The sequence below is a fragment of the Durio zibethinus genome, chromosome 8 (assembly GCF_047325235.1).
Source record: "Durio zibethinus cultivar Kanyao isolate XHJ-2024 chromosome 8, ASM4732523v1, whole genome shotgun sequence".
Taxonomy (NCBI): Eukaryota; Viridiplantae; Streptophyta; class Magnoliopsida; order Malvales; family Malvaceae; genus Durio; species Durio zibethinus.
The window spans coordinates 24,220,973-24,233,790 of record NC_143169.1 but is presented as its reverse complement, the minus strand read 5'-3'; the positions used below and the strand labels follow the sequence as shown (position 1 = coordinate 24,233,790).

Here is a 12,818-nt window from a genome sequence, read left to right as displayed (position 1 = left end):
AATATAAATAAAAAAAATCATGCTGAGTGAGCAAGTGGTATAAGACGATAACGTATCTAGAATTATTGTATTATAATTAATTAATTAATTATAATTTAAAATTTTATGAAATCTGTGAAAATTTTATATAAAATCAGACTTATAAAGACTTGTAACTCAAAGGCTAAGCCAGGATTCAAACGTTATGGATAATCAGTTTTGATGCTTTTTAATGAAAAAAAATCCTTCTATATGCGTCGTAATCTAAAATAGAAGTGTTTTATTATCAGTCTGGATTTTTATTTTTCCAAAAAAATTATTAAATAAAAAAAAAAAAGCAAGGTTGAGCAAAATCCTAGTGGGACGGTGGCTGCATGGCTAAAAAGAAATGCAAAAAGGAAAAGGAAAAAACCTTGTTGGCCTCTTCTCAATGGCAATAATGGTTTGGATAACAGTCTGCGAAGATGATGATAAATAAATTTATATATCTGTGTATATGGTGACAGATTTTTCAGTTTTTCTATGAACTTTTTCGTATTAGCCACAGCCTTAGCCTTCCAAAATATCCGCATTTTGCCAACTTGCTCTCTCATCAATCCTCTTCTCCATATTACCCTTTGTCATCCTCATCAATGTCAATTTCATCCCAAGAGATCTGCATTTTGCATAACAATAACAATCTGGTAAAATCAAACAAACCCTTTCTTTCTTTTTTTGTCATTTATTTTGTTGACGGCATGATTTTGTTATTATATAATTTTTTTTGGTTTCTTGGGCTTTGTTACAGACTAACGGAATGCCAGGGAACAAATATAACTGTAGTCCTGGCACACCAAGAACAAGATTGGAAAGGCTTCTTAGAGAAAGGGAGTTGAGGAAATTCAACAAGTCTTTAAATGATGGAGAAACCGATCAGTTATCAACCCATGACTCTTTTTCACCTGATTCTGAGACTTCAACTTGGTTCAATGATGAAGAATCCTTGGAAGCGATTTCAGCTGCCAGAGTTTCATTTGATGGATGTGAAAGGCAAGATTTCCGGGCTTCCAAACAGCGGTTGTTGGTGGTTGCTAATAGGCTGCCTGTTTCTGCACTTAGGCGTGGGAAGGATTCATGGCAACTTGAGATAAGTGTAGGAGGCTTAGTCAGTGCACTTCTTGGTAAAGTGATCACTTCAATTCTCTTGCATTGTGATTTTTTTTTTTTCTTTTCTGGAATTCGTTTTCGATTGTTTAGTTGCAATGTTTAATTTGTTATGAAGGTGTGAAGGAATTTGAGACCAGATGGATTGGTTGGGCTGGTGTAAATGTCCCTGATGAAATTGGAAAAGAGGCATTAACTAAAGCTTTAGCTGAAAAGGTCATACAAAATGAAGTTCTTATTCTTATTGTCAAGTAATCCATAATCTCGAAAATTAGTAGGGTTTATGTTTAATTTTGTGCTTTATACTTAATGCAGAGATGTATACCAGTATTTCTTGATGAAGAAATTGTTCATCAATATTATAATGGATATTGTAACAACATATTGTGGCCACTGTTTCACTATCTTGGACTTCCACAAGAAGACCGCCTTGCAACTACTAGAAGTTTTCAATCTCAGTTTGATGCTTATAAGAAAGCAAACCAGATGTTTGCTGATGTGGTTAATGAACATTATGAGGAAGGTGATGTGGTTTGGTGCCATGATTACCACCTGATGTTTCTTCCAAAATGTCTAAAAGAACGTAACAGTAAAATGAAAGTCGGTTGGTTTCTGCATACTCCGTTTCCTTCTTCTGAAATCCATAGGACGCTGCCATCTCGGTCAGAGCTGCTGAGATCTGTTCTTGCTGCTGATTTAGTTGGGTAAGATCATCTTTTTTTTGGCATTATTATATTTGAAAGCAAATGCAATTATCTTGGTTTTCTTTCAATGTTTATGTATTGGTAGATTGCTTGGGTATCTGAATTGAGCTTAGTTTGCATGTCTAGGAAGGTGTTCAAATTTTCACTAAATCTAGTACTAATAATGTACTTTGGATTTGGCTGAGCAAGCTAGTGGACCTTAGGCTGGGATTCGACTCCCCGAGGAGTTTGAACATTCCTCAGGTTTTATCCCCTCCCTTAATGACCAGCACAAAGGTAATAAACAAACATAAGAGCAAAGAGAAAGCTAACATTGAATCACATGTCTTCTCTCTGCAGTATGATAATGTTTAAAGGTTTGTTTTTTTATTCTATATTCTTTGATACCAAATCATTGTTTGTAGCCAACATGATACCAAATGTCATATTCCTTCTGCCTGATCCCTGGCAATAAACCATAGGCCAGTTAATTTATAAGCAGGGGTAAAAGTCATTCAAACTGAACGTTTTTTTTACCTGCAGTGCTTTCTAATGGACTCTGCTAACACTTTGTGCACTCTGTTTCTTTCCGCCAAAAGCATATTATGTTAAGTTCTCAAGGCCATTATTGTAGTTTTGTTTTAATTGCTGGTACGTTGACCTTCCAGCTTCCATACATATGACTATGCAAGGCATTTTGTTAGTGCTTGTACTCGTATTCTTGGGCTGGAGGGCACACCTGAAGGAGTAGAGGATCAGGGAAAGCTGACTCGTGTAGCTGCAGTATGTCTTAGTGGATCATTCTCTCTGTGTTTATTATCTAGGAACCTTCAAATTTCTAATTTAATCTGTTTTTTTGCATAGGTCTTTTAGCATTATAAATACGTTTATTCCTTATCACATCTACTTTTGTTTCTTGGGAGCTTGAAATTACAGTTTCCAATAGGGATTGACTCTGATCGGTTCATTCGAGCTCTTGAACTCCCTCAAGTCCAAGATCACATGAAAGAACTGAAAGAGAGGTTTGCTGGCCGAAAGGTAGGAATTGCTTTCTTTTCTCCCTTTATTTCTCACTGTTTTCTTTGCCCAGCTGAAAGCACCATAGTTCAGTACCCTTAACTGTTATATGTTAGTGCTTGTGTAGCATTCATTGGGCATTTTTAAATCTTATCTTTGACTTGAGGGAAGCAAACTTGCAAACTGCTTCTGAGTTACTTATGGTTAATGTTTAATAATGGTAAGGTAATGTTAGGCGTTGATCGGCTTGACATGATCAAGGGAATACCACAGAAGATTTTGGCATTCGAAAAATTCCTTGAGGAAAATCCTGATTGGCGTGAGAAGGTGGTTCTCCTGCAAATTGCTGTCCCTACCAGGACTGATGTTCCAGAGTGTATGTTCCTTCATAAACATTTTTCTTCTTTCTATTAGATTACCTGAAAGATTGCCTTAAATTTTGCAACAAGAACTGCCAAGGCATTAGACCGATTAACATGGTCTATCTTACTAATACACTAGCATCTCAAGATGTTATACTCGTGTGTTGATTTGCCCTCTTTCTATGTCATGTCATGGTGACTTTTATAACAATCAATTGTTGTGTACATGATTAAAATAGAAGATGCAGTGCCAATCTTATCTTCAGCAGATTTTTTTAGTAGTGAATCTGTTTTGACATTATTTGTTTGCTAACCTGGATGTTGCTTTCATCCCTCCCCCTCTCCCACCCTCCTCAAAATCTTACATGTTTATTTTCTTGATTTCATAGATCAAAAGCTTACCAGCCAAGTGCATGAGATTGTTGGGCGCATTAATGGAAGATTTGGAACTCTTACTGCTGTACCAATACATCATCTGGTTTGTCTATACCTTAATTATCTTTATATCTGTCACTATAATATCATAAAAGAATGAAGTAAAGGTTTACTGCTCAGCTGGAAAGAAGCAGATAGGATAAATATCTGAGTTTCATCTTATTCACTTTCTTCAATGTATAGAGTACCTGTGGGAAATTCTATATGAAACCATGCAAAATTGAAATCTGAAGTGGTTAGAAACTGAATCTTATAGATAAATAATCACAGACAGTTTAAGGTGCTGATTGTCAGGCTTAGCAATGCACTATTTAGTCGATTTTGTAGCCATAATAGACATAAAGAAGGAGAAGTTCCAAACTTTTCTTTATTTGATTTTTTTTTAGCTGCCGATGATCAAACATTGTCCCACCCTTTACTATAACTTTTAACATGCATGAATAAGTTGTTAGCTCATTGTCTGAACTTACCTATCTGTTATTGTTGATGGACTGTGTGAAGGTTTCTAAAGCATTTTTCTTACTCTTTTACAGGATCGTTCTCTTGATTTTCACGCATTATGTGCACTGTACGCTGTTACTGGTACCTACTTTTGCGCCGTAACACCATTTTGAATCTCTATTCATTGTTTCAAATGATAACTTTTTCTTATGCATGTCCAAACTTTTAGCAATTAATTAACAAATTATGCAGACGTAGCCCTTGTAACATCTTTGAGGGATGGAATGAACCTCGTCAGCTATGAGTTCGTTGCCTGCCAAGCTTCCAAGAAAGGGGTCCTTATATTAAGTGAGGTACTTAGATCTGATTTGAATCTACATTTATTCAGGGATTTTCCCGAAGTGCAAAGCTTAAATTTCATAATAACGTCTCTGCTTATTTCTAGTTTGCAGGAGCTGCTCAGTCTCTTGGTGCTGGAGCCATTTTGATTAATCCATGGAATGTCACTGAAGTTGCTTCTTCAATTGGTTATGCTTTGAATATGCCAGCTGATGAAAGAGAAAAACGCCACCACCATAACTTCATGCATGTAACTACGCACACATCTCAAGAATGGGCTGCAACCTTTGTAAGGTGTTGATCGTAGCTTAGTACTGGTATTTTTTTTGATAAAAACTTGAGGGAGGGAAAGACTGATGCGTCTAATGTGACAGGAAGAGTGAAGATAAGACCTTACTTGCAACACTAAATTTTCTTTTCAAAATCTTGGATTTAAGTTGTGGGATTGGAGCTCTCCATAATAGATGATTGGCTGGTTTCCATTTTTCTTATGTCTATCTTCTTTCAATTTTATTATAAACTCTGAAGGTTTCCTTGTGTAGTGAACTTAATGATACCATTGTTGAAGCTCAATTAAGAACAAGACAAATTCCACCACTACTTCCAATTGAAGTTGCTGTTGATCGTTGCTCACAATCCAATAACCGATTGTTGATACTGGTATGCTAATTTTTGTACTCGCGTCTTTCTATATTTGACAATGTAGAAAAACCCCCTGGTCTCTCTCTGTGAACAATTCAGGAAGAGAAAAGAGGAAAAACTACTCCTTATAATTTGGATTTTCATTTTCATGATCACACTTCCATGTTACAGGGATTCAATGCAACTTTAACTGAACCGGTGGATACCCTTGGGAGGAAGGGCAATCAAATTAAAGAATTGGAACCCAAGTTACGCCCGGATTTACAAGAACCTTTGAAAAAGCTTTGTGATGATCCAAAGACGACAATTGTTGTCCTCAGTGGAAGTGACAGAAGTGTCCTAGATGATGTATGCTTATTTCTGTTTTTCTAAATATAAATCCTTAATCTCTACTCTTTGCTTCTTTTATTTTTTTAATCTCTGAAATAGTAATTTACTTCTACAGAACTTTGGTGATTACAACTTGTGGTTGGCAGCAGAAAATGGGATGTTTTTACGAGTTACAAAGGGAGATTGGATGACAACAATGCCTGAAAATTTAAATATGGAATGGGTGGATAGTGTCAAGGTACATACATTAGTCATATTAAGTTTAATATAATCCTTATCGAGTTCTGCAGGCTCTAGTTTTTCTGATGCTTACTCATGATTTCAGCATGTTTTCGAATATTTTACTGAAAGAACTCCTCGATCTCATTTTGAGCTCCGTGAAACTTCAGTTATATGGAACTATAAATATGCAGGTCCTCATCAATAAACTTCAATTAATTTATATTATCTCTTCTATTTACCATAGATAATCACATAAATTTAAGCTTACGTTGGTTTTTTGTGTTTATTGATTTATGTACTGAACAACTTAACTAAAAATCTAGATGTTGAGTTTGGAAGACTTCAAGCAAGGGACTTGTTGCAGCATCTTTGGACAGGTCCAATCTCAAATGCATCTCTCGATGTTGTCCAAGGTAGCCGATCTGTTGAGGTTAGATCTGTCGGTGTTACAAAGGTATGGTTTAGTGGTATTATTCATATCTGTTCTGCTATTCAATCAGGATCACAAGTTGTCTTATATCATGCTTTAATGAAAATATAGGGTGCAGCAATCGATCGAATCCTTGGAGAAATAGTTCATAACAAAGGCATGAAGGAACCCATTGATTATGTCCTATGTATTGGCCACTTTCTAGCTAAGGTGTGTTTCAATTACCAACGTTTAGCTATTCTTCTTTCTTTTGAAGTACTGCTATATAAAAATATTTGGTTCGAGCACATTCTGAGAATTGAAGCAATCCCCATCTGTTGGTCCAAATGGGAAATAAGAGGCCAGAAAACCAATGTGTGATGAGATCATGTAACAGATTTAGGGTTTTAGCAGGTTTGGCTATTTTGGCCTATAATCCAGTTTGATCAACCTCAAACTAATGAAACCTTGCTAGCATTGATCCAATAACTCTCTAAAGTTTGAGCTGATGATGCTTAAAATGTGATCTATTGAAATTAAATCGTCTGCAATGGTTCAGGATGAAGACATATATACGTTTTTTGAGCCAGAGCTTCCATCAGAAGTCCCAGCTCCGGCAAGACCCCATGTACCAACACCAGTCAGGACATCTGTTTCAAAGTTACAAGTGAGTAAAAGCGGATCCAGAGCAGCAGCTCGCCCTAAGAAACAACGGTCATTTTCAACTATAGAAAGGAACTCAAGCTATCCTGTAACTGGAGGTGTTTTGCAATCAATGGCGGCCGATAAGATGTCATTGCAAGAGGGTTCTTCAGTACTTGACCTGCAGGGTGACAACTACTTTTCTTGCTCTGTTGCACGGAAAAGATCTAACTCACGCTATCTCCTTGGATCATCTGATGATGTTGTAAAACTCTTGAGAGAGCTGGCAGATCATACTCAAAGCTGACGGTATGACCAGAGAAGGGTTACAATAGGAGCAAAGTTAAAGAAAGTTGAATTTTGTTTAGCAGTTATATTTTTTGGAAAGGAAATGAATTTTATTTGGTTAGAATGCCTTCTAATCTAAGCAATTAATTTCATTGAAATTAAATCGATAATTGAAGATTAATTAATTAGTGGTTGTTGGTAATAAGAATTTTATTTCTTCTTTTCAATTTGTTTCCAGTCAATATCAATGGCAAGAAGAGGTTCAGCAATTCAGCAATGAAATAGCATGGCAAGCTATGTTGCAGCAAGAGAGGGCCTTAAAAGTTGAAACCAATCCAAAAAGCTGCCCACAATTTTGACAAATTTGAGTTGCAAAATGTGCAGACATCCATTTTATTTAGAATAATTATAGGGTCTCATATGTTCCCATTGTGCTGCCTCATTCACTCTGTTATCCATATCAAATGCCAGTAAAGGAGTGTCATATGTTCCCATTATAGCTCCTTGGCCTTCGCTCAACATCCACTTTGCCACCTGAGCATCAGTGAGTCTGGAAAATCCAATTTAGGCCCACAAAATATTGCATGACGGAGCCAGCAATTACAAGTTGAATCATAGCATCCATTCAGTATAAACCTTGGACAAAAAGGTTGAATCAGAAGAAGCACACCTAATAATCATTCAATGAACCTTCTTGCATGAGTAATGTATGTATTCCGAATAATAGCATTTACCTTCTTTTGCAACATCCGTCGACAAGATTCTATAAATGGCTGTGTTAATATATACAAACTGAACTAAAATTGAAGAAAATCTGTATCAAAGGCTTTCATGTATTTAGCTTGAGCCAGCAAAACAAATAAGAGGTAACAGAAAATTAGTAACCACAAGCCTCCCTACATCAATGAGAAAACTTCAGAAGCTTTAAAAAACAAAGCAAGAATACCACATACTTGAATTACATGCAGCCATCGGCTCCTGTCCCTCAAAATTCCTAAAGCCTTGGCTGCTGCAATCAATGGAAACTCAGTCTCCCAAGCTGTCCATTTGTCCAATGCTCCATAAACTGCCTCTTTTTCATTGGGAAGTTGAGAAACCTGCTCATGCCAACAAATCCAAAACCAACCAACCCAACAAAAATATTCACCTATAGAATCAAAGTGCATAGTTTCATCTTCAAATACCACATAAAATAACTGAACAGCATACTCGATAAAGTGAAAATAATCAAAGTAAATTTACAATTCTAACGAGATTGAGTGCCTTTTGTCCACTGCCAGCTGAATCTCTTTTCTTCCACAAGTGATGCCCATTCTTTCCCAACTCCACTAGTTTCCTACACACTAAAAAATTTTATTACTTTAGGCTTCTAAGTTAAACACTCATTCAATATTTTGATAAATTGATTTCAAATTTTTAAATGACACCCACTTCTCAACAGCTTTTGACGTGCTAAATGATTGTTTATCACCCAGCTTTTGGGAACATTTAAATAGGGAACTCTGCAAATTGAAATCCCAGAACCCAATAAAAAAGCCACTTCATTTCTTTGAACCTGAATATAAAGGCAGCAACATGGAAAAAAAAAAAATGATTCCTTGGAATCTTAATTTATCAACCTTGTTTTTGGCCTATGGAGAGACTGTTAACTTCTTGAACAAATGCAACTAAAAGCCATTGATGCCTTTCTTCTTCATTGAATTTTCATATTGCTTTGAGGTTGGGCCAGCATTTTTAATACATATCCACATGAAAAACAACTTGATTTCCCTCTCTTTCTTGGTTAATAATAATTACATTTAAACTATCATTTTATATATTCGATGATAAAATTTTTAAATCCCAAAAATGAAATTAAAACGTTGTTACGTATCATTTTATTTATTATATTAATTTACTAATTATTTTAAATTTAATTTAAGATAATTTTTTAATTCCATGGATGGAGTGTATGAGATAATTATTCCATTATATAAATAATTGAAAAAGATAATTTATGGTCAAAAGAAAAAAAACCATTAATTTTCTTTCCAACAGCCTGTCAAAATTTTCATTTATGTGCTTTCCTAACGCTCTAAGGAATGGATAATCTTATTTGCAAGAGGTTTTCCCTTCCTTAGCAAACCACCTAAAAATATAAATCTTACCTAATCAACAAATAACTCAAAAGAAAGATAAAACCCAAACTTCTTCTAATCTTATCCAAAACCATTTATTCTAGATTCAGTACTTTTGTTAAATTTGACTCAAAATCTCTAACAACACAACTGTTTAAAAGAATTTAAAAAGATTTGACTTTTGGGACAGGTAACCTTTAAATAGATTGAAAGTTTCAAATGCCAAATTGACCAAAATTAAGCAAACTCATCACCCACATATCCTAATGCCGTGACACAAACTCTCACATACCAAGAATTTCAACCAAAATTTTCCCAGATGAGATTGCAGTCAATGTCATAAACTTTTCACATACTACAAATAATCTCACAAACGTACATGCTTATGCCAAAAAGACAAAAAAAAAAAAAAAAAAAAGAAGAAAGCGACCTTTGAAAATCAATGGGTGGATGGAAGCAGGGTTATGGGTCATTTTCGTTTAATTGAGTACTATAATAGTGCCCAGATTTGCATAGGGTCATTTTCATTAAACTTTCACATATATTTATATATATATATATATTTTATAATCATGTTTATGAGGTTGTTGTGTTTCTATTAAAGGAAATAGCGATTATATTAACATGTTTTATATAATTAAACAAGCACGTAATAAATATAAAAATATATAGAAACTTTAAACTCTTTTCGGTTATTATTAAGGTGAAAAGTACCTATGAACTTTTTTTTTAAATTAATATGATTTTATTTTTTATTTATTGATGTAATTTTTAATTTGATTGAATAGCTTAGTGAAAATTGAGCCGGAAAGAGTGTCAAATATGGGAGAATAGAGTTGGCATCGGATCAGATTCGAAATTGATTTTGTTCGCTTTAAACTCGACCCGATTTTATATGTTATTAAACTTGAACTCGATTCTATTCGAATTTTTTTTTGTTTTTTTATATCCGAATCCAACTCCGACTTCGATCCAATACTATATAAATCATACCTGACCTGAAATTAATAAAATATTATTTTTTAAAATATAAAATATTATTTTTTAAATATAAATATTTAAAAATATCTTTATATAAATATATATAAATAAAAAATTAAATAATTAATTAAAAAAATAATTTTTTATATAATATCGGGTCAGGTAGGGTTTATCTAAAATTCGAACCCGATTCGATCCTGATTGTTTCATAATCTTACCTGACCCCGATCCGATCCAAAACTCGAATTTCAAAAAAACAAAATCAACCCCATAAAATTAGATTGAAATCCGTCGGTGATAAATTAAATTATCGACCCTACGAGAGAAGCTCAAAAAGTATCGAAAATAATATTTTAAGATGTACTTTTACATTCAAGTCAGTTGAATGTATGAAAATAACAAAAAACAAATGAGAAAAGAAAATAATAAGAAAAAAAAAACAAAAAGTTGGAAATAAAAGATCGTTGGAGATGATTCTCTTCGTTACTTAAAAATAGTGAAAACTTCCACATTACTTTTAATTATGATAAATGTATTTTTAATTAAATTTAAAATTAAAATTTGTTCAAATCATTTTTATCTTTCAAATTAATTTTTATTTATTTTTATATTTAATTTAAAAATGATTAAATTTTAACTTTAAATTTAATTAAAAATATATTTATCATCATTAAATAAAATAATAAAAACTTTCATTATTTTTTATCCAGTGAAAGCGGATTTTTTTTTTTTTTGGTAAAACACACCTGAATTATTAATTTGTTATTATTACTCTGTTTTTTCACTTACTACAATTACTTGCACGGCAATAACGGCTGACAATGTGGCACCTAAGCCGGTCGGGAATAATGAAATTCCACGCCCCCGTGTGCTCGTTTGAGCCGCAGTTTGACGTCACGTGCTACGTGTCCATATCTAACTGGCTGGTCTTATTTGAAATCATCCTGAGGAGATAGATTAGGTGGACCTCACGGTTCTCACCAGCGTGGAGCCAGCGCCCTCTCTCTTTCTCTGTCTTAGGCGTCGCATGAGCCGTGGGATACGCCGAGCTAGTGGATTTCTAGCTTTAATCTTACGCCCTTACACCCAATCATTGCCCCGAAAAGAAAATTAATTGTTCGTTAAGCATTTTTAGGCTCGATTCAGCCAACCTACTTCCCCTTTGACTCGACTTCTTTAGCCAGATCTATGCTTTTCTTTTTCATTTTTTTCATTTTGATCCCGAAATGAAAAGAAAGAGTTCACATAAATTAATTTGTTGGCAAATTTTTTTGGGTGAATTTGTAAAAATAAAATATGTATTTGAACAATTGAACTTCTTGATAACAAAGCAATGATGTGTGAATTTGTTTAAATATGATTATAATAATTCTAATTGCAATATTCAACTTTTTAAACTAGTATTATATAAATTAACAAAGATAAAAGTTTGTACACAAAGGGATTTGACCTAAGACCTGGGATTTTTCCTATGAAAGAATTATTAATTTTTGCATTTAATTTCTTGTAACCAATTATAAACCTTTTTCAAGCAACCGTAACCTCTCCAATGTAATGTATGTATTTTTATGAAGAAAGCGTATTTGAATTAGTCGAGTTGATAAAAAAATTTAATTTTTTCATTGACAATCATATTTAATTTTTGTGAAATACATTAAATACACTTTTATGACAAGAAATCGATAAAACAACTAAAAGAAAAATTATGTTTATGTGCTTCATGATTAAGAGTAAGGATATAATCGAGTCGAATCATATTGATAAAATAAGAAATTCAAGTTTAAGTTTGACTCGAAATTCATTATTCGAAATTTGTTAGTCAAAATTCAGCATAAATTCAATCGAATTTTAATTTTTAAGTTTGAACTTAACTTGAGATAAAAATAAAGTTACTCAAATTTATTCAATTAGACTCGTTTAATAAAAATGAGCTTAATTTTTATATTTTATTTCAAATTTGATCATGTATTCAAACTCAAATTGGAACTTGAATTGATATATATATATATATAGGTAAAATAGTAATTTTTTAATTAAAATAATAAAAATATATTAAAATTTAAAATTTTGATTAGACTCGTAAACTATTTGAGTAGGACATTAGAATGTTCGAATTTGGCTCACTTGATAAATTGAGTTGCTCAAGTTTGAGCTCAACTCGATAATGATTGAGTCGAATTCGAATTTTATTCGAAACGAATTCGAATAACTTGTAATTATTAATGTATAATTTATACTCCTAATTAAGAGATTATGTTGACACCATTACCCAAGAGACTTTTCATGCCACTTAAATGTTTAGCCAAGGTGACACCATTTTTCTCTAATAGCCATGTAGGGAAGGAATTTCTTCTCTATATCAAGACATATAATCATCAAAAAGCTAGCCATCCTAAAACATCTCCAAATTCCAATTAAGATTGGCAAAGTCTCAAAAGTGAATGAAGAAGCACACACCACCAAACCTTAGTACACTTTTGAGAACTCTAAAGGAACTTACCCTTTTTTCAATTTGTAACTAAAGGATTGAAAGTTAAAGCCCATGAAATTTAAATTTCGAATTAAATATTAACACAAATTTAGGTAATATAATCAACAATTAAAGTAAATCCAAATACCATATGTGTAAGGATAGAAACCAAGCAAAAGAGATTTTTTTTTAAGTGATTCATTAAGTATCAAATTTTAACGAAGAAGGATCGGATTTGTTCTCTAAAAAAATATTTTTATTCGAACTTGTTAGCTAACATGATTTAAAAAAATGAGTTTAGAATTCGACTTCTTTATT

At 33.2% G+C, this 12,818-nt stretch overlaps 1 protein-coding gene and 1 pseudogene across 3 annotated transcripts; one reads left to right on the top strand and one right to left on the bottom strand.

The window, feature by feature from the left end:
• Window positions 1-391: 391 nt before the first annotated feature.
• LOC111278609 (alpha,alpha-trehalose-phosphate synthase [UDP-forming] 1-like) lies at window positions 392-7,056 on the top strand. 2 transcript variants are annotated; one of them, XM_022865216.2, is made up of 18 exons: window positions 453-662; window positions 767-1,139; window positions 1,241-1,338; window positions 1,438-1,826; window positions 2,474-2,588; window positions 2,742-2,843; window positions 3,048-3,198; window positions 3,574-3,662; window positions 4,153-4,201; window positions 4,313-4,413; window positions 4,506-4,693; window positions 4,942-5,059; window positions 5,213-5,389; window positions 5,487-5,609; window positions 5,697-5,784; window positions 5,917-6,047; window positions 6,135-6,233; window positions 6,562-7,056. In XM_022865216.2, exons 1-18 carry the CDS (start codon window positions 612-614, stop codon window positions 6,949-6,951), a joined length of 2,832 nt encoding a protein of 943 aa, XP_022720951.2. In that variant the 5' UTR covers window positions 453-611; the 3' UTR covers window positions 6,952-7,056. The 2 variants fall into 2 exon arrangements, 1 of the variants encoding a protein (XP_022720951.2); XR_016344118.1 differs by lacking the exon at window positions 5,697-5,784 and having other exon boundaries at window positions 392-662.
• A 125-nt stretch (window positions 7,057-7,181) lies between these two features.
• Window positions 7,182-9,144, bottom strand: LOC111278464 (uncharacterized; annotated as a pseudogene). Its single transcript, XR_016344208.1, has 5 exons — window positions 9,080-9,144; window positions 8,949-8,970; window positions 8,364-8,487; window positions 8,175-8,268; window positions 7,182-8,029 (listed from the first exon to the last, which is right to left on the bottom strand). The product of XR_016344208.1 is annotated as an uncharacterized LOC111278464 (transcript).
• Between the last annotated feature and the right edge of the window lie 3,674 nt (window positions 9,145-12,818).